Below are 22483 nucleotides of genomic sequence, written 5' to 3' on the forward strand. Positions count from 1 at the left end.
TGGGGGTCCGAGCTGCCGAGCCCGCCCTTCCGCGGTGGCCGGCGTGGGGAGGGGTCGGGGAAAGCGCTGACCGTGTCCCCCTGCTCCTGCCGCTGACCCGCGGGGCGAGCGGCGCTGCCCACGGCCCCCCCGTGGTTCCTCGTGGCTCTTTGAACGTAGGTACTGAGTGATGGCTGAGGCTGTGCCTCCACTAGTGCCCGTGGGAGGCCGAGCCTCCAAGCCCTCCTGCATCGAAACAGCTCTAACTGCTTAAATTTCCCATTTTCCCTGTCATCCTAAAACTTTACTGCATCGCTGGCACAGCACAGACCTGTGAGAAAACCCCTGTTTTCCACCGAAGTGCAGCAAAATGAAGCGCCTGCGTGTGACGCCTATTTTATGTGTATTTTTGGTGACACCGAGCAGCTCCTGAAAACCCCATTTAAAATGACATTTCTCGGTGTGGTCTGTGCTGTAGGCTGGTGGAGATGAGCTCCTGCCTTAGCTCACTGCTCTGCTGGGCTGTAATCCCAAACAGAGCTCAGTTTTGGGAGTGTCCAAAATATCCTTGTTTAGCAGCTGGGAGATGAAATTTTACCAGTACTTTTAGGCTTCTAATTGACACTGTTTTGCCACATAGCTTGGAGTGAAATTTATACTCCTTTTTTTCTTAGGTTACAAAAGAAGAATCTACCTTATGAGAGTGCAATGGGCTTGGTTATCGCTCATGAAGTTTGATAGTGCACATTGGGGGAGGTGTTTGCTGTTGTTTGAGCACCACGTAATGAGGTCTCAGGTTCCATACGGAAACTGAGAGGAATTGATGAACCCAGCAATGGCTCTGAGCTGAGGTGTGCCCTGGGAGGTGTGATTCAGAGCCATGAGTAACTTAGGAAAACGGCTTCACTTTCCTCCCCACCTCCAGGGGTGGATTTTCCCGGGGAAGGCAAGGGAAGGATATGTGACAATCCGGCTTTTTTTGTGCATCAGCATGGATTCATCTCAGGGTTTGAAATTTTCATGGGTTTTCATTTGGTTTTTAAGTCGTCTTGTGGGTGTTCCTCTCCTGTTCAGACTGAGGGGGCTCCTCACTGCCTGTTGCGTGGATTTTGGTTTTTTGTGGTGGATATGCTCTGGGATATGGGTTCATACTTCCAGACAGGGCACAAGAGTGGCTGGGGGGCCCTGGTGCTGAGCCCCAGGGCTCTGCCTCTTGCCCCAGCACAAGCTGTTCCACCAGCCACGGGCATCTCCTGCTGGCAGGCACTGCTGGGCAGCATCGGAGTTCAAGGTCTGAGTCTCTGGGAGGTCGAAGCACATCAGGGTTCAGGACAGAGGTTGTTTCTGTCTATTGAGGCTGAGGTCTCTGCTGCTTTCTTTTTGTCAGAGCACAGCACCTCCGGGAGTGTGAGGAAGAGCAGCCTCTGTGCTGGAGAGCTGAGCCACTGCCTGGGAGAGGTAGCTGAAGCCCAGCCCTTGCCTTTCTGCCAGGTATTCAGGCCTTGGGCTCATGAAAGTGGCAGAAGCCCTTGGTGGGCTCAGTTTTGGTTTTGTAATACCTTGTTGATATTTTTTAGCCTTGGGTTGGGCTGGGATTTTGTTCTGCAGTAAGGTCACTCTGCTTTAGGGCCTGAGGTACCTCTCTGGCCCAGAGGGTGCCAGTGCTCTGGTGACACTGGGTTTATCCCTGATGGCTCCAGAAGCACCTGAGGTTTCTCACAGTCAGTGTAGATGTTCTGATTTCTGGCTAGGCAAAGGTGTTTTAAAAAGCAGAGATTTAGATTTTGGCTGTTTCTCTTGCTTTTAATTTTGTGTGTGTGGTTATTAGGAAAGCTCTTGAGCCCTTTAAAAGAGGTTGGTTTTAACTAAGACTGCCAGACTTCCTGGCAGTTTTAATTCTTAAAAATTAAACTTAAGACTTCTTGCATTTAGTCAAAGCTAAGTGTGTCATAAGGATGTGATTTAACTTGTGAGAGCAGGAGTAGTTTTTAAAATAATCTATTGAATCTGCTGTATTGAACACAACATTCTTTAAAACACAGTGCTTGAAATTTTGTTCTTATGCTGGAATTTACTCTTCCAGAGCAAATCTCATCTGATTTATGTTTATTCCCTACTTGCAGTTGTGCTGTCTGATAGTGAAATAGCAATACCATCAAATGCAGAGTTTGGGACGTAGTCTGGATTATCAGTTTTATCATGGTGAGGGTTATTTGGGATGGGCTTAGCTGAAGTCAGTTGGAATGTGAAGAGCTGTTTAATATTCAGGCAGATGTTGATCTTGAAACAGTTTTGTGAAAGCCAGTTAAAGCAATGCATTAAAAAAAATAAATCTTTCATTCCTGTAGTGAAGAGTGGAGACAAGGGTTTGGTCCAGCTGGTCCTGAGGGTGGCTGCTGCCTCATGCTGGGAGAGCTGTGCATCCCCACTTAGTGTCAGGTTGTGAACAGGTCAGGAGGGCACATCTCCCAAGCTCTTCCCTCCAACAGACTCCAGTTCTTGAGAGCAGTGGTCATGGCCAGTGCTTAAATGTGTGTCAGGGTGTGGAGGATTGCTATCCAAAGGGAAGAGTGGTAGTATCACAGAAATATGTCGAAATGTGTGTTGAGGGAGCAGGAGGCTTGGAGGAGGATTCATCCCTTTGCTCTGTTTCAGACAAAGGAGTGTCAGACAAATTAATTGGATAATGTGTGGGTGGCATTTCAGAGAGCTGAGCAAATTAATAGCCCTCTTATTGCTGGGATATAATCCATGGAAACTTCTTGTCAAAAGTTTACTGCTTCAAACCTACTTCATAAATCACAGCAGCAACATCATTTGGGGTTTGTGAATGAGAAAGGTCCTGGTGTAAGAAGCCCTTTGCTGTATTTTTTCCTATAAATAAGAAAACTGTTTTTTGCTTCCTAAACTCATATTTATTATTTTGTTATAATCTCTCTTAGGTTTGTGGGTCCCCTCTTTTCCTGTTTCCAGAAAAAAAGATACAGGACTTTCAGAAAACCATGGAAGAGCCAGTGCAGCAGGGACAGGTCCTGGGGTGGGGAAGAAAGTTGGATTCCTCATGCCACTGCCTGCACACAGATCAGGGAAAGCATTCATATGTCTTCAGGTATTAAATTGGATTAGATGGAGGGAAGAAGCAGCTCTGCTTGTGAGCAATGATCTCTTGGTTGTGAAATGTTCACCTCTAGGGGAAAGGCCTATAGTGTTGCAGTAGGAGCTTCTGGATGTGGGTTCATAAAATCTTGGAGAAGGTGGGTTGGAGAAAACCTGTTGTGGAGTGATTGCAGGCAACAATAAAACCAACAGAAAAAGTTATTCTGATGTTTTAAACACATGCATGGATTTATCCTGGTACAGTTTTATAAAGTGGTGTTTCCTTTCATGGTTTTTCCCCAATTTTTGTTATGCTTGTAAGTAAAAGAGAGATAAGATGAATTCTTATCCTGTCTCTTCCTTTTCCAGATACTCCGTGGGGCAGTACAGACAGGGGACTTGAAAGCTCCCAAAAGTTGGATGGGAGAATGATTAGTGCTGGAATTGTGGAGGTGCTTGGTTTTTTCCTTCTGCAAGGGTTAGACTGAAGGAGTGATGGAACAAGACTCTAATATTTTGGATGTATATTTGAGATGGTTTTAAATTCTAGTCTGTGCTTGGATCTTGTTGTCTGGAAAGTGTTGAGGGAGGGTCTTACTTGTTGCCCTGAACAGCAGCAACCGTGCTTTACTGCTGGCCACGTCCTGATCTCTCTGGAGGTGTTGCATTGGTGTGGTGTTCTCTGAAGGTATTGAAGGACCCAGAGCTCCCTTCTGTGCCCACACACCATAATTCCATGATGTAAATGGCAGGTGTCAAAGTATGCAGGTGACGAAATAGTGTTGAACAAATTTTCTTCTGTTTTACAGAGATGCTGCAGTTTGTCAATAACCAGGGAGGAGACTTCACAGACCTGTTTATGGATCCCTTGTCCAGCACCTTCCAGGGTGGCAGCAGCAGTGGCAGCAGCAGCGGGACCCTGGAGCCGCAGTTGCAGCGTCCCTACAGCCAGGTGCAGCTGCAGACCTTCCCTGCACCCCCTGCATCCCCCCAGCTCCAGAGCCTGCCGGTGAAGGCGGCGCCGACGGCGCCTGCAGCCCCTCCTCGCTCGGCCCCTGTCCTGCAGCCACGGCCCTCGGTGCAGCCTCAGCTCCAGCAGCAGGCCGTCATGATCACACCAACCTTCAGCTCTGCTCCCCAGACCAGGATTATCCAGCAGCCAGTCATCTACCAGAATGCAGCCACAAGCTTCCAAGGTAGTGCTTGAGGTGCTCAGGCTACGGGTGTGCCTGGTGCACCTGAGATTCCAGGATGCTCAGGCTGTGGATGTGCCTGGCGCACTTGCAGTAAAGGGCATCACTGTTCAAACTCCAAGTGCATCCTCAGCCATGACAAGCCTGATGATCCTTTTCTTGTGGTGCTGCCTGTGGGGTGTCCCTTCTCCTACCTGCATGGCTTTGGAGTTGGGGAGCATGAGGAATTGTCAGGAATGAGATCTTAAGTGTTTTTGTGCGACCTCTTACTATAATTGTTGTCTTGCTCTTCTCCTCTGGCCTGGCCTTCTGCCCCATGGCTCTTGGGAGGCTTGAGAAAAGATGTCTTAAAACATCATTGTTGGCAACCCTGTCCTCCCACTGATGGGTACACTGGGCAGATCCAGTCTGTCCCACACAGCAGTCTGGAATGAAGGCACATTTTATCTACTAAACTATGGAGCTCAGTGCTTGCACTGAGCAGAGACACCTGTAGGAGTATTTAGCAATCTTCCTTTGTGGATGCTGGATGACTTGATCCTCTTCAGTATGTTTTGATTCTTTACATGACAGATAGGTTCTATGATCCACCAAGACCAGGGGGAGTGGGAAAGTGCAGTTTGGATGGCCTGTATAATGCCACTGAAACAGAGTCCTGTGCTGTCAGACTAAAGGGTTTTGGCTCTATTTTCTCTTAGCTGATCATCTGTGCCTCCTGGAAAGCTGCTATTCGAGGTGCAGTGCCCTCTTGCCGAGGGCACCAAAGCAGCTGGAAGTTTCCCAGCATGTGGGATGTGTTGGATAAATGCTGTGTACTAAGAAGCAGTGGGAAGAAGAGCAGTGATGCTAGGAGCCTTTCCAGGCTCCAGGAGGGAGATGTGTGTCTCTTGACCATTTCTGACATTTCTTCTGCTTTTCAGTTCTCCAGCCTCAGGTCCAGAGCTTGGTGACATCCTCGCAGGTCCAGCCGGTGACGATCCAGCAGCAGGTGCAGACGGTGCAGGCCCAGCGAGTGCTGACGCAGGCTGCCAACGGCACCATCCAGACCTTAACGCCTGCCACGGTCCAGACTGTTGCTGCACCACAGGCTCAGCAGGTTCCAGTAAGTAGAAATGCAGCATGATGGGGGAATCCAGCAGAACAAGAAAGTGCTTTTGTGTGTCTGGTCCCCTGGCTTGCCTGGGGAGAAATAGTGAAGCTGTAGGGCTGGTGATCCTGGCTGGGATTGCTTCTGCACAAATGTTGCTAAACCTGAGAGATTTAGAAACCTGAGAGGTTCTAGCCAGCCTGTGGCCCAGAAGCATTTTGCTTCATGCAGGTCATATGTGAGAGTTCCTGTTGTGAGATGTGATGTGACTTCTGGGCAATGCTCAGCAACTGTTTTCAGTAACTAAATGCAGTCTAAAATTATTTTTTAACTTGGTACTGCCAAACCCAGTTGGAAACTACTTGAACAGGCTTTCTTTGACTTTCGTCGCCTTCTTTGCACGTCCATCACCTCTACCATATCTTATAAGGACTGGTTGATAGTGGAATGTGTTCTTTTAATTCTTCTGTCATGTTTTTTTTAAATAGTTTTACTGTTTTACATGTGATTTTTTTTTCACTCTCGTGCATTTTTGTATGAAAGAAAAATGTTTGTCTATGAGACTCAGTATGACAAAGTTGCTATGGTTTAGTTGTATTATGCCATCTCTGGTGTTCTCAGAGAGTCAACAAGGTATTTGAAAGAAATAAGAGCAAAGTAACCTAGAGTGGATTTTGATCTGCTTGATGTTAAAGGTACAGATCCTTTCAGTGAAATTGCAGGGAGAAGCTACTATGGGTGTTTGCCAAAGCAGACTGTCCTAGCTGTGTTAGACTGAATACTCAGACAGTTAATGTAGAGAGCTAATTATAGGTGTAACTGGAGAGGGGAAAGCAGCTTTTCCATCAGCTCTTTTGTGTTTTTATATACTTGTTTACTTCTGGTGACTGATTTGAAAACCACTGTCCTGGTGGTTCCTCTGCCCCACGCTATCCACTGCTGTTCAGCCTGTCTCCTACTCAGGGTTTGCATTGGAAAGCATCCAGGTGATGCAGGGTACAAGTCAAAGAAATACTCACCTTGCTCTTTTGCCAACCACCGAGTGGTAAAGCTATTACAGCTCTGTCAGTGCTTACCTCTGGCTACTGAGATCAGTAGGGAAATATGAGCCTGCTCTCCTCTTCACCTGTAACTCTTTTCAACCTAGGTTCTTGTCCAACCTCAGATCATAAAAACGGATTCCCTGGTCTTGACAACCCTGAAAACAGATGGCAATCCTGTTATGGCTGCAGTACAGAACCCAGCACTGACAGCACTCACTGCTCCCATTCAGACCACAGCTCTGCAGGTACCCTATGGCTGTCCTTCCATCCCTCTACTCACTGATGTCCTTTCCTACTAATACAAGGAAGAGATTTGTGCTTTCATGTTCTGCAGTGGCACAGACAAGAAGGGGGTTTGAGGGCTGTTGTAAACACGTCCAGGGCAAGTAATACCCTGTTTCTGTCAAGGGTAAGCACACAGATTGTATTGTTTGGCTGCCTTCCCATGGCCAGTAAGCAAAGATCAAGGGCACATTTCTGTTTAACTTTTTCTGGTACTACGAGGAATACGACCTGAAAACTCAGTCTAGTTTTTAACTTGAAGCCAAAAGCTAACTTGCTCAGAGTACCTGTGGAACTTCCTTTTGCCCCTCAGTAGTGTCTAATAGTTGTACATTACATGTGACAACTAATTAAACTACTTTTCAGAGGCATTTGCAGGGAGGATTTGTCATATTCATTGGAGGTGGCAATTGTGCTTCTTGGCCTCCACTTCTAATCAAGTCTTAGAAATTTATGCCCCCAAAGAAACATTTATTATGGTCTTGTATGTTCTGAACAGATATCTTTGTATAAATATTTACTGGGGGAGATAAGCTTGTCAGTGTGGACCTAAATTTTTACTTGTTTTGCAATACCATGGTAGGCTTCTTAGAAGCTTATTAGCAGCCAGGCTAAAATCTTCAATAATCTACTTGCTTTTAGATGACGTTTTTACACAACTTGAGGCTTATGAGGTTGTGTCTGTCTGAGGCATGTTTGAGCACACTGAAATTAGGTAGATATTAGCCAAGGATAGGTATAGGACCTAAATTCGCTTATTTGTCAAGTTCCAGCTTGAAGTGAAACTGAATTAATTTTTGGTATCCCAATTAGAAGACTATTTCAGTCAAAATTGTTTCTGAAATTGCTCATTACTAGTTTATTCTCATGGATAGCTACTCTAGGCTAGTTACTATGTTTGTCTTTAGACAGAAATAACTCTTACTCTCCATAGCTACTTGCTTCCCTGATCCTTGGTGTACTTCAGAGAGCACATGCACCTTTCTAAATCTCACTTTGCTGGATTAAGCAGTCTGAACTTTCATTACACCTGTCCTAGGAGCCCCTCTGTGCAGCTGTTCTGGTGGGATTCATAATTTTTTATTTCTGAGTGCATACTGCCTTAGTTTGCTTAGATGGTCTGTCCTACATCTAGATGCCTAAGTTTGAGCTTTCCATTCTGCTGTATATCACTCATTAGTCTTAGTTCCTCATATTAAGGCATTTTTATCGCTTATGGGTTGGTTTTGTCATATCTAATGAAATTCAAATCAATTTGAACTGTGTTCCTCAAGCCAAAGGTTGTTTTTTCATAGTTGGATCCTTTCCAGCATTGTTGTTACTTGTGTCATTGGAAGTAGTGTAGGCTGTTGCTGTTTTCATGACTATTTGTCCAAAGAAAAGGTGGATTTTGACACTTGGGAGTGTAAAGATTGTGGGAACAAGGAGGAGCTTTAGTCCCTTTCTCTATTTAAGTGGATGAACAGAGCATAGTACTGGCAGAAGTGTTGATGTGCTTGGAGAACAAGAGATGTTCCTATTCCACAGTGACCAGTGTGGGAGCCAGAGTGACAGATTTTTCCTGTGTTGCTGTGCCAATGCTTGTGCCAGCCAAGAAAGATGGAAGGGTTTTGGCATCTCACACATTTTCTGAGCTGTACCAACTTTTCCTGATTCCTGTTTACTCCTCCTTTGCCATCATAAACCTTACCTAAATTGGCTGATTGCTTTTGACACTTGTTATGCCTGGTCTTTGTAGACCCTTGTTGGAAGCAATGGGACCATTTTGACCACAATGCCAGTGATGGTGGGACAAGAAAAGGTGCCTATTAAACAAGTTCCTGGGGGTGTCAAGCAACCTGAACCACCCAAAGAAGGAGAGAGGAGAACAACTCACAACATCATTGAAAAGCGCTACCGGTCATCCATAAATGACAAAATCATTGAGCTGAAGGACCTGGTCATGGGGACAGATGCCAAGGTAAAGATGGGAGATAAGTGCAAATGTGGTGTCACAAATACTTGTCTGCAGGTGCTCATTTGCTCTACCAAATGAAGCATTTGGGTAGATGCAGCTGTTAGGAGCATGCACACGTGTATTGGGGTAAGGCTGGTGAGAATCACTTGTGTTCCATATTGTATTCAGGAAGGGTCATCTGTAAAATACTAATTTTACTATGCTAGTGGTACTGTTTCTTGAAAATAAGCTATACCTTATGAATTTGTTCTTACATTAATTAGGTCTAACTTAAAATAGGCTCTCTATGTAGAATATCCAAGTGGATGTTTTGATAATTCTACTAAACCAGATTTGTTTCAAATAAGTTTCCTTTTCCATGTGACTGCAGTAAGGATGAGGTTTACAGAGCTTTCCAATTTATTTCCTTTAGACATTGAGCTGTAAAAACTCCTGCTTGCTCCAATATTGGAAGCTTTCTTGCACCACATACTTAGGGTTTGTTCTTACTTGCTTTACCTCATGCTGGTGAGGCAAGCTGTAGTATTCTTGATACCTTCTGTGACTACTGCACCAATCAGTGCACTAGTGAAGTCATCTCCTATTGCTGGAAGTGGAAGCTTTTACAAACATGGGTAGTGTGCAGTGGCTTCGCAGTACTTTTGGCTTATGTTTAGAAGATAAACTTGCCCACTGCTGCTGGAAGCAAGGATTTGCATGGAGATAGCCAAGCAAGTAAGACAAGGAGGGACCTACTTATCTCAGAATTTATGGGTGATCAGGCAGCTTGTTCTGTCCCAGAACTGATCCACTTCATTTACAAACTGTGATACTTTCAAAGGACTGTTTCTGGCTGAAACCTTAGGTGTGAAGTCCATTGTAATTTGGATGTTAATCTGTTTCTCTTGTACTGTTTTAAAAGATCTTAGAGAGACCTCATCCTTGTCTATCTTTGATACCCTGCCCACAGAGCATGCTCTGCTAATGGCTCCTTTGCAACTGCTGAAAGTCCTTTATACCCTTTTTTCATCACATAATACAAAGGGTTGTGGTATTCTTACAGGCAGGAGTGATCCTTTGATGCTCTTAATATAAACAGCTTTTTGTACATTTAATTCCTTACAGATGCACAAGTCTGGCGTCCTGAGAAAAGCCATTGACTACATTAAATACCTGCAGCAAGCTAACCATAAGCTGAGGCAGGAGAACATGGTTCTGAAGCTGGCTAACCAAAAAAACAGTAAGTTGTGGAGGCTCTGTAGCAGATGGGAGGCAGTCAGCATGGATGTAGGATGTAACTTGCAGTTTCTTATCCTTCACAGAGGTTGTATTGATAGTGGCCAGTGTTACTCCAGATGACTGAGCCAATCTGAGAGCTACTGACAGGAGTCAGGATGGAGAAACGTGTCCATAATGCACTCTGATTTTTTTCAGAGCTGTTGAAGGGCATTGACCTGAGCAGTCTGGTTGACAACGATGTAGACCTGAAGATTGATGACTTCAACCAGAATGTGCTGCTGATGTCTCCTCCAGCGTCTGATTCAGGATCTCCGGCTGGCTTCTCTCCCTATTCCATTGATTCAGAGCCAGGAAGCCCTCTCCTTGATGATGCAAAGGTAGTTGTGACTTTAACTGTCAAATTCAAGCGATCTTCTTCAGGATATTTAAGAGCCAGAATTTAAATTCTTATTCTCAAGTGTGGAACCGGTAGACATCTGGCAAGCGGATTTGCAGGGCTTAGAGATCCTTTGTAAAGGTGAGGAGGGTGCCTGTTTGTGTTTTATCTTTCTTTAAATTACTGAGACTATTTCCTGAGCTGTATTACCTGAGCCCTGCCTTAGTTGCTGGAAGAACTGTGCTTATCCTTAAGCCCCTGTACAGTCTCTGTGGACTTAGAGTGCACATTCATTACCCAGGGGGCCCATGGCTTTCCAGGATATGTATGTCCAGTGAGTAAAGCAGGAGAACTTGGAAATGGATGGTGACATCAGTTGCGGTTTATAAGACCATAAGTAATCAGAGTAACAAAAAGCTGTTAGCTGCCTTGGGCTTATGGGTTTGTTTTGTGGAGATCACAGAAGTGGGTTTTGTGGGAAATCCTCAAAAGAGTAAGGGTAGCAAAGGTTAATCCTAGCCTAACCCAGGGATACAGTTAGAGTTAATACTTGACATGGCTGGACACAGAAGGAAGTTGAGGGCAGTCAGATATTTCTGCCTTATCTTACTAAGCTAAGAAAAGCTTTACTGGAGTTCTTGCTCATCTGGAGCTCAAAAGCAAATTTATATATATTCTATTTCTCCTTATTCCCTATCCCTTCCTTGGCATAAACATTTTTTGTGCTCCAGAATGGTAAACATTGGGTTTTCTCTTGTTTTTCTCTCCATTCCTATTCCCGTGAAGGTTAAAGATGAGCCTGACTCTCCTCCTGTGGCACTTGGTATGGTGGATCGCTCTCGTATGCTCCTGTGTGCTCTCACATTCCTTTGCCTTTCCTTCAATCCACTGACATCCCTCCTGGATGTGCGAGGAAGCCCCGAGTCCGACAGCCTGGTGCGCCATGGCTCTGGCAGGAACGTGCTGGCCATCAAGTCAGGTAAAGGGCTGGCATGGTTTGGGCCATGGGGATACAGTCCAGCCTTACAGTCTCCCTAAAAGCCACCTGCAGCTGTGAAGGCTGATGGTCACAAAGTGAAGGGTGGCTGTGGTTCAGCGGGATGGGTTTGTGTGCTCAGGGAGTTGTACGACCTTTGTTTAGTGGGTGGGGAGGGGCAGTGACTGCAGGGCAGGGCGTGGAAGGAGAGCCAGCTTGGATATGGCTCCAATTCACATCCAATGTTCTTCTTGCATAAAACCAGCCATGGCTCAGTGTGATGAGGTTGAGGTGGCACCTATTTGTAGTCCAGCAGCTTGGGTTTTTGGCATAGACCCTTGAAAAGTAGTTCAGGGTAAGGGGTGTCTTCCTGTCTTCCCCAGTCTTTGAGGCATGTTCACTTTGTATTTGATTTTAAAGTAACTGACTGATTTTTGTCACTTAAACATAAAGTATTACTATACTGTTGCTATGGAGTCTTGCAACTGGGCTTGTTGATACACTCATTCCCTAAAATTCATAGTTAAAAGTTCAGCTTAGGAGAGGGTGGGGGGATGCTGTAGGCATGCAGTTGTTTTTCTGATGCTAAATATGGTTCCTCAGCGTTGCTTTGTAAATTTAACAAAGATTGGAAAATTATACTGGAGTATTGGGTACCTGTGAGTGTGTCTTACAGAAAAATCAGAAGACAGCTCTTGGAAAACTAAGTGCTGATAATTTTTTAAAATACATCAATGTTGTAAAAATCATTTCGTTGGGAATGTTGAGGGTTGGAGTTTGGGTTAAGAGGTGTTGGCATAGGTGTTTCCTGATTGAACTGCACTCTTTGCAAAAGCTAATTAAACGTGTGGCAAGCGTAGCAGGACACCCTTTGGAGTCTGCCCTCATTGTATTGCCAGGCTTTTGGTGTCCAGGTTAGATTTTAACTTTCCTTTTTGGGATATCCTTTGTAGATGCAGCTGGTTGGTTCGGTTGGGTGATGCCCACGCTAATCCTGTGGCTCGTGAATGGAGTGATTGTACTGAGTGTGTTTATAAAGCTCCTTGTGCACGGAGAGCCAGTGACCCGGCTGCACTCAAGGTCCTCGGTCACCTTCTGGAGGCACCGCAAGCAAGCGGACCTGGATTTGGCACGGGTAAAGCTGACTCGTTGTTTTGCATCAAATGCATCTTTTAGATGGGATTGTGGGTAAATGTTTCCCAATGAGGCAGTGGCTTGGCACATGCAAGATACTGTATTCATTGAGTGGATCATCCTGTGTGATTTCAGACAAGTTGTTGCCAGGTTGTTCTGAGCAGACTACTGTCCTACTCAGCCTAAGTTAGTGAGGCATGGAAGCAGAGGAAGAGTATCCTAATTTCTGTCCTTGTTGCTAGCTACTGCATCTTGTATTAGTTTTTGGCAGCAACATCTTGGGTTTTGTCCAGAATCTGGCCTCTGCTCTGTCTGTCTGCTGTCCTCTAGCCTCTTGGAAGTCCTCTTTATTGTTGAGGAAACATTATATTATAATATTGGCGATGGAAAGAGGCAGATAGACTGACTCGGTGATCAGAATCTGATTTTGTTGTGGAATACAAATGCTTATATACTATTTCAGGGAGACTAGTAATGTGTACTACAACGATTAGGTTAAAATCACCTACACAAACTTATGCATATAACAACATCTCTTGCTTGCAGAGTTTAATGGGATTTTCTTTCTCCGGTAAACCCGTTTGATTTAATCTTCTTGCAATCTAGGTCTAATTTTCAAAGTTCTGTTCGCTTTTGCCAAGGCATCCTGTTATCAAATCTCTTATGTTAACCAGGTCCAAAGTCCATCATCTGTCTTGTGTCCTCCAACATTCCAAAATCATAACATTATATACAACATATTGTTGAGGCACCCTGAAATTTCCATGGTGTTTGACAAGGCAGGAAGCTCTTTTCATCTAGTGCTGATGTGTCTCACAGGGAGTACAGAATCAGAACCATGTGTAGAAAGTTTATTTAGGGCCATATTTCAAGCTGGTGTAATCTGCTGTTATGTTTTCAGTTTCTATGTTGATGTCCTTCTGCTAAAGATCTTGTCCCGACATGCACATGAGTTTGCCTTGCTCCCAGTGCCAAGGAGGTCCCAAAGTGTCTCTGATAGGGATTTTTGTTGCTGAACCTTTCATTGTGTTATTTGCAGGGTGATTTTGCTGCAGCTGCGTCAAACCTGCAGACTTGCCTGTCAGTACTCGGGCGAGCACTGCCAGCTTCCCGCCTGGACTTGGCCTGCAGCCTGTCCTGGAATGTGATCCGCTACAGTCTGCAGAAGCTGGCCCTGGTGCGGTGGTTGCTGAAGAGGACTTCTCATCAGTGGCGGGCGAGGGAGGCCACTGCAGGGTTCGAGGATGAGGCCAAGACCAGTGCTCGGGATGCTGCCCTGGCATATCACAAGCTCCATCAGCTCCACATAACAGGTGGGAGCAGAGGTGGCAGATCTGCTGTCTGTTTTTCCTTAGTGAGGAGACTCAGCTGATCCTGGAGCATTCAGGGAGAGCACTACAGCCTCTCTTCTCTGGGAGGGCTGCTGTTAGAAATTAGCCTGACAAATTTTAGGAGCCACTTAATAAAACACAACAGGTTCATTGGTCGATGACAGGATTATGTGACAGGGATTTCAAATGTTTCGTTTCAGTGCTGTTTAGAATTGTAGTTTTGTCTGCAGCATCTCAAAGTCGGATTAACTAATTAATTATGGATTTATAGATTGTTAAGTGTGATTTTTTTTGTAGGCCATGAAGGTCTTTTAGGGAAAAGGACTCAATATTGGTTTCTGATCTTGTGCTTTTTGCTTTGACTTTTGATTTTATGTCAGGAAGCATTGAGGGTCTTTTCTTTGCATCATCATCATCATTTACTGGTCGATCGGTCTTGTTTGTGCACTTTTTACTTCTAGTGCTGGTAGCAACAGCTATTGGTTGAGGCTTATTGTTTGGTTTAGTTGTTGGTTCATGCAATAAAAGAGCTCTGTAAGAACAGCTGAAGCAATAGCAGTGTAAGCTTCTCATATCAAGAGATTCATGTTGTTTCTTTAGGATAGTAGCCCTGCAAATTGTGGTAGTATTTAGTAGCTGGTACTACTGATTAAAAATTAACATTTTTCCTTCTCCTTCTGGTACAGGTAAACTTCCCTCCAGCTCAGCTTACTCGGGCTTGCACATGGCATTGTGTGCTGTGAATCTGGCTGAGTGTGCAGAAGAAAAAATCCCACCCAGCACAATGGCAGAAATCCACCTGACGGCTGCAGTTGGCTTGAAAACCCGCTGTGGAGGCAAGCTTGGTTTCCTGGCGGTGAGTTGTGTTATCTTCCCTTATCACACCCTCAAGTAGAGATCTAGGAAAGCCTGGAAGCTGGCACTGCTGTATCTTGGAGAGGGTATCTACTAGCACTACAATTATAATATGACCTGCAATTATGATATGATCTTTGTCCTTGGCAGTGCTGCTCTTTCCTCACTGTTCTCCATCTTGCCCTCTCCTTTCACCAGAGCTACTTTCTCAGCCAGGCTCAGAGCCTGTGCAGCTCGGAGCGAAGTGCCATTCCTGACTCGTTGCGTTGGCTCTGCCACCCCCTGGGACAGAAGTTTTTTGTGGAGCGAAGCTGGATGGTGAAGTCTGCTGCGAAGGAGAGCCTGTACTGCACGCAAAGGAATCCTGGTGAGAGACACTCATTTCCCAAGTATGGGGCATCCCAGTGCTTTGAGGCAGTCTCTCCACTCTTGTTTGGGACAAAAGTGGGTGTCATGTTTGAGAGTGTTCTTTTATCCCCACCCTGCTTGTGGTTCTGATGGGTGAGAGGGCATGAGAAGCTGAAACGTCTCCTCAGCCTGCAGCGTCTGGCTTGCCACCCTTTGTATCCTGTGCTGTGTCATACTGCTGTGTCTTTATCTGCTGGAACAGAACCCAAAGGTTGACCCTGAATGTCTGGGGAGTGACTTTGGGGTGACCAAGGTTTATCCTCTGCAGAGCAGTGTCGTCACTGTTCTGCTGAGAGGCTGAAGTGCAAGAGGGATCTTTGGTCAAAAGCTGCAGCTTTACAAGGGGATTGAAAGGATAAAAAAACCCTAAAACTTAGTCTCTAAATAATTCAATTAGTTTCTTGAGGATTTCCTTCTACTATTCTTCATCGTGCTCTTTCCTACATTTTGATTCTTCTTTCTGAGCGTATTGGAACGTGTCTGGGGCAATATGCAAGTTAAATGGTTTGGTTTATCCTTTTTCTCTAGCGGATCCCATTGCACAGGTCCATCAGGCATTCTGTGAGAACCTGCTAGAGCGAGCAGTGGATTCACTTGTGAAGCCTCAGACTAGGAAAGAGGTAGCAGGACAAGAGGAGGAGGAGTCATGGTGAGTATGTGTGGCCCACTGGGCACTGCTGGCCACAGCAGCAGGCTCTGAGGCAGAGCTCATAACCACTGACCAAGTGCTGTGGGGCAAACTGCTTGGTTAGTCCTTGTTCCAGGCTTGGAATGACAATGCTAGTCTGACCACCACTGTTTATTAGCAGAGCAAGCTCTGCCTCTTGGCATTAAAACCTCTCAAGTCAAAGGTGAACCAGGGAGTGAAGGGGATTTCTGGTGTTAGCTGGGGTTATACTGGTTGATTGCTCAACTAAATGGATGGCACTTTCTCTGCTGAGACAAAGTTTAATGTTCAGGAGAACAAAAATTAGCATGCACCTACCTCTTCTATAGCCCAGGACCTATGTCCAGGGCTTTTAGAGCATGAAGGTCTGGCAGGTCAGAGAGTGAACCCACCAGCTTGCTACTTTGTGCATGAGTGTTCTGAGTGTGACATTTACCTGCAGTAAAGAACCAGACAGACATGTGGCAAGAGGAGGAAAGATGATGTTGAACATAATCGTTATTGTTTCTAAGCTCTTTGACCAAATGAAAGGAGAAAATAGGTGGGAAACAGCAGCTTTTTTTACTGAACCATGTCCAACTTTCTCCTGGACTCCACAGGAAGCAGGAACCCAGCCTTTGCTAGTGATTCAGCACTGTTTCTTGCTGATCTCCAGATATGCTGGTGCCAGGCAAATGTTACATACATATATGGGAAGCTCTGTAAGGATCCTGTCCCCAGAAAGTGTGGGTAAAAGCGTCAGATGGGAAGATAATCCAGTTTCCCTACCTGTGTAGGAAAAATACTCTGTAGCTTTAGGTTTTTTCCCAGTCTCTGTTTCCTGGCAGAGAAGGAGCAACAGTTTGATTTAATTGCTCATGATCAGATGCTGCTGTTAAGAGAAGATAAAAGGATTTGTATAAGGGAGGTGGATTGTCACTATACTTTAGGAGTCCTGTCTCCTCATGGGAAGGACTAGGTCTAGTACAAGAGCAAGCTTTGTTGTCCCACTCTAGGGGTGGGAGCTCAAGATCTTCATCTGTAGCATGTCCCAGTTAAATTAGGTCATTACTGCATATGCTGTTTTCTCTGACCAGTGCTGAGAACATGCTATCACTTCCATTCTTACATATTTGCATATATGCAAATAATCAGGGACGTGTAGTTCAGCCTCTTTTGGAGGCAGTGACTGAAAAGGAGCCTATAATCAACTTGTAATATATGTCTGTGTTTGAGGTGAGCCTTGAGGTTAAATCTAGTTCTGTGCTGGTGGTCATGAAAGGGGAGATGTGAAGCTGTTCCTCTCAGAGCACTGTTCTGCACTTCTAATCAGGGTGTGGTCTCTTCAGTCCGCCAGTGTTTTACTTGTAGAGCTTGAACTTTCTGTGGGCTTAAAGGTTCAGCACTGTTTAAACTTGACTTGTGAACGAGAAGTGCCTTGGTATTTTCTGTTTGACAGCATAGCAAAGATCTGCCTTGTTCCTTGTTTCAGTGAATTCTCGGGTGCCATGGAGTACCTGAAATTGCTCAACTCCTTCTTGGACTCGATGGGAAGTGGAGCCCCACCCTTTGCCAGCAATTCCGTACTCAAGTCTGCCCTGGGTAAGTCTGGCAGAACTGAAGCTCTTTCAGATGCCGAATTTACTGCCAATAGAAACTTCCTCTCCCTACCACCTCTCAAACTCTAGTCAAGGAGAAATGCAGTCCTTGGAGTGAGGCCTGATTGCATGCCAGTGTGGTACCACAGCTCAGACTGGAAGAAAGTGATTAAGAAGGCTTATAAATTTGGCTCTATGTTATAATGCTGAGTGCCCAGCCAGGGACTGCTGCTATTTGTGTTGTTGGGCAATATTTTATTTCCAATCTGAACCCTGTGCCCTCGCCTGAGAGCTTGCTCCTAGCAATGCAAAGTGAGAGGAAGGGTGGAGCATATAAACAAACATAGCAGCATTGCAGCTGAAGTACAGGAAGGGTTTTTTTCCATTTAATTACCTATTGAACTGGGTTACCCCCGCTTTCACGGTGGCTGTCAGATATATTCCTCAATCTCCAGAGACCTGCAGCCTCTGCTGTAAGCAAGCTCTGGGCATGTATTGGGAGGGCTTGTTTTGGTCCCTTGGTGTATATTTAGTGGGACAGCAAGGGCTGCAGAATCCCTCTGAGCCATGTGCTCATCTGGGCTGGGTTGGTAATAGGCTGCTGCAGTATTTGTTTAGCTTGGTGTTGGTACAGACGGCACCTGGCAGCTCAGTGGGATGCTGGTGCAGCTTTAGACACAAATCAACTGCTGTACCTAAAATGTATAGAGCAAACATAGTAGGAAAGTTTGGGAAGTTTTTGAGGGGATGTTAAATAATAAAGGCAATTCTATAGGGAACCCAATGTACTGTCTTTTATGGTGATCAGTGCCAATCATGAGTGGAGTTATTTTGGGGTGGTGAGTGGAGATCATTGTCAGGAAGGAAGTCAACAAATTTCTAGACAAGATGGTGGGATACATTCTTGTTGACAAGATACAGACATGCCATCCAAAACTCTGCTTGCAGTCAGATGTTAGGGTGTTTGCATGCTGCCAAGTTCCTTTGTGTTCTTGCAGCACATTTCAGCATTCCCATGTGTGGCTGAGTTCGCATGGGATCAGTTTAGGCTCATTAGCATCAATCCCAGAGGAAGGCGCTGCCAAGGGCCTGTGTTACCTGTCCGCTTCTCCAGGTGTGAGGGAGGCAGGTGTGCTCTCCCAGGCTGCAGGCGCTGGTTCTGTTTTGCAGGTCCCGACGTGGTGTGCCGCTGGTGGTCAGCAGCCGTGGCCATGGCAATCGCTTGGCTCAGAGGGGACGATGCAGCTGTGAGGGCACATTTCGCAGAAGTGGAGCGCATGCCAAAGTCCCTGGAGATGTCAGAGTGCGTAGGCCTTGTACGCTTTTCAAACTGCTGCTCCTTCTAAACAGGGGTGACTCCTTCCCCCAGTGCTATTCTGTAGAGTCACACCTACCTGTGCTCTGGAGCTGCGTGTCTCTTGTGCTCTACAAGTGCCAGTGGGCTCAGTAGTTCGCGTGTAGGTCAAGGCTTGCAGTCTGATAGTAAAGCTGTGGACTGGAAGTCACAGTCATAACTGCTTCTTTAGGGATGTCTTTTGGCTTTGTTCTAATTGCACAGTCTCCCACCTTCTAAAATCAACCAAAACTCACGTGATGATGGAAAGGATGGTGTCACCATCTCTGTTCTTTTGCACTAAAGAATCTTTGCCAGCTTTCTCTCATTTCTCTGTTCTGTCTGTGTAGGTGAGGAACAATTGCCATCTTTTTTCTGTCTAAGGAGTGATGATATCTCTTGAAGGTGGGAGAGTGAAAGCTGATGCTGTAGCAGCATGACATGGTATTGCTTGAAAGCAACCTGCTTTCTCTTTCAGGGATGCCCTGGTGAAAGCTACCTTCTACATGTGTAAAGCTATGCAGGCCTCTCTGTCTGGAAAGGCAGATGGACAGCAGAGCTCCCTGGGTCACTGTGAGAGGGCCAGCAGTCACTTGTGGAACAGCCTCAACATGAGCGGTGGCACGTCCAGCACTGTCCTCAACAATGTAAGCATTGTAAGCCCTGAGATAACACATAATGTGTCTTGGTTGTAAGGTTGGTCTTGCTGCAGGTGTGTTACTTCTCTGTTGTAGCTGGCTTCTTCCCTATCCTTGAAAAGGGCATTTCCATTGTTCTGTTTCTGCTGTATGGGGGAGCAGAGCCACAAGTACAGTGTTGTCTCCCTGGGCATGGTGTCCTCTCTCACTCCTCTTGTGCCAGTAGCTGTCACCCCTTTCTGGTGCTTTGACCTGTTTGAATTTGGCCGTGCATAGATGGAAAGTATCCATCTCTCTCCTCCAGGTCAAGTTGGTGATACCTGTAAAACAGGACATCACTAAGTCAAGTCTGCTTGTTTCAGGCCACACTCATGAATGTTTGAATCCTCTGACACAGAAGTGTGACTATGCTGTGCTACTCCCGAGTTTGTGTGGGGCTTGTTTCTCTTCTTTCCAGGATTACATAAAACTGGAGCTTCCCTCCATGGCATATGGGACATGGTTCTGGTCCCTTTCGTCGTTGCTGGGTGGCAGCTGTAGTGCATTGTAGTTGCATTGCATGTTGTGGCAGTGACTGTGCAATGTTTCTGCAGTGCAGTACAGAGGCACTCTCCGTTCAGCAGCACAGGCAGAGAGCCCTCCCAGAGCTGGGAGTGGTGCTAGGGGGCAGCAGCAGATGGGGAAAAGGGGTTTGGCAGCCGCTGTCAGCTGTGCCGTGACTGCTTCTTTTTTCTCTGCAGGTGGCACGGCTGTCTTTGCTGTTTTTCCACTATTTAGTGTCACTTTTTGGGCAGGAAAACCTCTGCAGGAGGCTGTGTTTCCATGGGATCAGTTTGTGCTTGTTAGCATTGATCCCAGTGAAAGGTGCAGGCAAGGGCACGTAACACTGATGCAATGTGCCCTTGGCATGTTTCCTTGTCTTGGTCGAGAGATGCCACTTGAGCAAAATGCAAAGACCTGCTCCCTTTGGTGCCTTGTGTTAGGGTGACACAGTGGGGAGGGCAGAGGAGCCCCACAGGAGGTGCTGTGGTTCCTTCCCATGGGCTGTGTCAGCAGCCATGTAGTTTGTTACTCACCCAATGGTATGTGTTACTAAAAGCCTGTGCCCGGGCATCTTGGCTCTTGCAGATGATCCAGCTGCTGGCCTGTGACTTGCTGCTCTCCTTCAGCACCAGCCTGTGGCAGAAGCAGGCCAACGCCAGCCAGGCGCTGGGTGAGACCTACCACGCCTCGGCCGCCGAGCTGACGGGCTTCCAACGCGACCTGGGCAGCCTGCGCAAGCTGGCCCACAGCTTCAGACCCGCCTACCGCAAGGTGATGGCTCACCTCCCTGCCTGCTCCACCTCCAGCTTGTCTGTAGCCCTTCCTGGGGTGGTGGGAAGCTGGTGCCCTTGGAAAGATAGGGTGTATCTGAGTTTGCGTGGTTTGGATACTTGGGGTGGGATGCTCTTCCACTACCGGCCTCTGTACTTCCTGTTGGTGGTGGATGAGGGAGGCTCCTGTGGGAGTTCAGTGCATGTGGGGAAGTACCCACTTTAGTTTCTGCATGGAAAACCGTCAGCACATGTGTATTGCCAAAACCATGGCATCCTGTCTATTAAGGTGGCTTCACACTGGGTCTGTGCCTCTGGGGAGTGTGGAAGGAAGCTTCCTCAGCTGTGTTGGCTCTGCTGAGTTGCTGGAGGGTCAAATGCCTTTTGCATCTGTAGAGCCCCAGATGCTTTTCTTGGCATTTCCCTGCTTCTCTTCAGTTCATCTAGTTTTAAGCCTCAATAGAGGAAGTAGAGTCTAATACTTGGACATGAGAGTTGTCCTGGTGTTGTCCAAACTCTAGATTTCAAAGTTTGGTGCTGGTACCAAAGCGCTGCACTAGCAGCATAGGTTGAGAATCCTGCCTGGACCACAGTGCCAAATTTTGCTCTCAGATTTTTCTACCCTGTTCCCTGCTCTGAATCCTTCCCCTTTCCAGGCCACTCACAGTGAGGTGTCAGGTTTTTTTCCCCTTCCTCATGGTTGCCCTGACCTGCAAATTCCCCAGACACAGGTGGAAAGATGAGGGAGGAGCGTGGAAATGGGTCTCTGTTTTTGTCAAGATGTCAGTGCTCTGCTCTTGAAATGTCGTGGCTGAGGGATGACAGTTCAGCCACAGCATCGTCCCTGTGCCAGCCCACCTCTCATCTTCCATCCTGCCTTCCCTTCCAGGTCTTCCTCCACGAGGCCACAGTGCGCCTGATGGCAGGTGCCAGCCCGACCCGCACCCACCAGCTGCTGGAGCACAGCCTGAGGCGGCGCACGCCCCAGAGCAGCAAACAAGGTCAGCCCTGGGGCCCAGGCAGCGACCCACTGCCTGTGGGACTGGGGGGGACAGTGCTTGGGCAAGGTGTGGGGGCATAGATACAACCTGCAATGTCTTCTGCTGTGTCAGGATAATGAGCTGCCATCAGCCTGTGGCTCAAGGCAGTGCTTCTGCCATGTTCTCTACAGACCAGCTAACATGAGCTGTGAGCCCTGGGCTGGAGGTGTTGGCGAACAGACTGGAAAACATTTGCCTTCATGAAGCTACAAGTGCACAGAACTTGGCAGTCTGGGGTTTGGAGCAGTCAGTGCAAAGGCAGAAGCTGGGAATTTTAAAGGGAAGAGCCAAATGATGAAGGATATCAGGGAATGGGAAGCATGCATGCCAATGTTGGGTTGAGCCCTAGGAAGTGAGCTGAAAGGAACTGCCTCTGTAGAAGACAAGGACTGACAGTTCTACCTGACTCTAGCTCAGTGTTCTCCTCTGCTAGCCTAAAAGCCCTCAGGATGCCCCCTGCTCTGGGCTCAGCCAGAGGATGCCAGCCAGTGAAGCAGTTGAGAGCCTCCGTGGTGGGGTTTTCTCATGCAGATGGTAGCTATGAGTTTTCTGTCTTCACTGTTTGCCCATAGGTGAACTGGACACGTTGCCGGGCCAAAGGGAGCGAGCCACAGCCATCCTGCTGGCCTGCCGCCATCTCCCCCTGTCCTTCCTGTCGTCGCCGGGCCAGCGCGCGGTGCTGCTGGCCGAGGCTGCCCGCACCCTGGAGAAGGTGGGGGACAAGCGCTCCTGCAACGACTGCCAGCAGATGATCGTCAAGCTCAGTGGGGGCACAGCCATCGCTGCCTCCTAATGCCGGCAGGAGTTCCCTTTGTGCAAAGACAGCCTGGTTGAGCATTGGCCTGGACTTCCCTTCTGGACTTTAGAAAAAGTGCTAGGTTAGGGCTGTGCTGGTGGGATCAGGATGGGGTGGGAGAGGGAGGGAGGGTTTTGGGTTTGATTTTTTTCTAAACTTGCCCCAGGTTTAGCTTTACTAGCTT

At 46.8% G+C, this 22483-nt stretch overlaps 1 protein-coding gene across 1 annotated transcript; it reads left to right on the plus strand.

The window, feature by feature from the left end:
• The first annotated feature begins 3886 nt into the window (after nucleotides 1-3886).
• Nucleotides 3887-22404, plus strand: SREBF2 (sterol regulatory element binding transcription factor 2). Its single transcript, XM_005421877.3, has 18 exons — nucleotides 3887-4271; nucleotides 5189-5370; nucleotides 6503-6643; nucleotides 8419-8640; nucleotides 9742-9856; nucleotides 10051-10232; nucleotides 11018-11210; nucleotides 12161-12342; nucleotides 13381-13654; nucleotides 14359-14528; nucleotides 14726-14894; nucleotides 15464-15584; nucleotides 17074-17183; nucleotides 18350-18482; nucleotides 18991-19159; nucleotides 20279-20464; nucleotides 21353-21464; nucleotides 22076-22404. Exons 1-18 carry the CDS (start codon nucleotides 3887-3889, stop codon nucleotides 22294-22296), a joined length of 3267 nt encoding a protein of 1088 aa, XP_005421934.2. The 3' UTR covers nucleotides 22297-22404.
• Nucleotides 22405-22483: the final 79 nt, after the last annotated feature.

The sequence above is a fragment of the Geospiza fortis genome, unplaced genomic scaffold (genome assembly GCF_000277835.1).
Source record: "Geospiza fortis unplaced genomic scaffold, GeoFor_1.0 scaffold173, whole genome shotgun sequence".
NCBI classification, from domain to species: Eukaryota; Metazoa; Chordata; class Aves; order Passeriformes; family Thraupidae; genus Geospiza; species Geospiza fortis.

Bases quoted from the DNA above. Each gene is read 5' to 3' on its own strand.
- SREBF2 (XM_005421877.3), top strand. From the start codon at position 3,887: ATGCTGCAGTTTGTCAATAACCAGGGAGGAGACTTCACAGACCTGTTT. The intron at 6,644-8,418 runs GTACCCTATGGC...TGGTCTTTGTAG, and splicing joins TTCAGACCACAGCTCTGCAG to ACCCTTGTTGGAAGCAATGG. The intron at 15,585-17,073 runs GTGAGTATGTGT...TCCTTGTTTCAG, and splicing joins CAAGAGGAGGAGGAGTCATG to TGAATTCTCGGGTGCCATGG.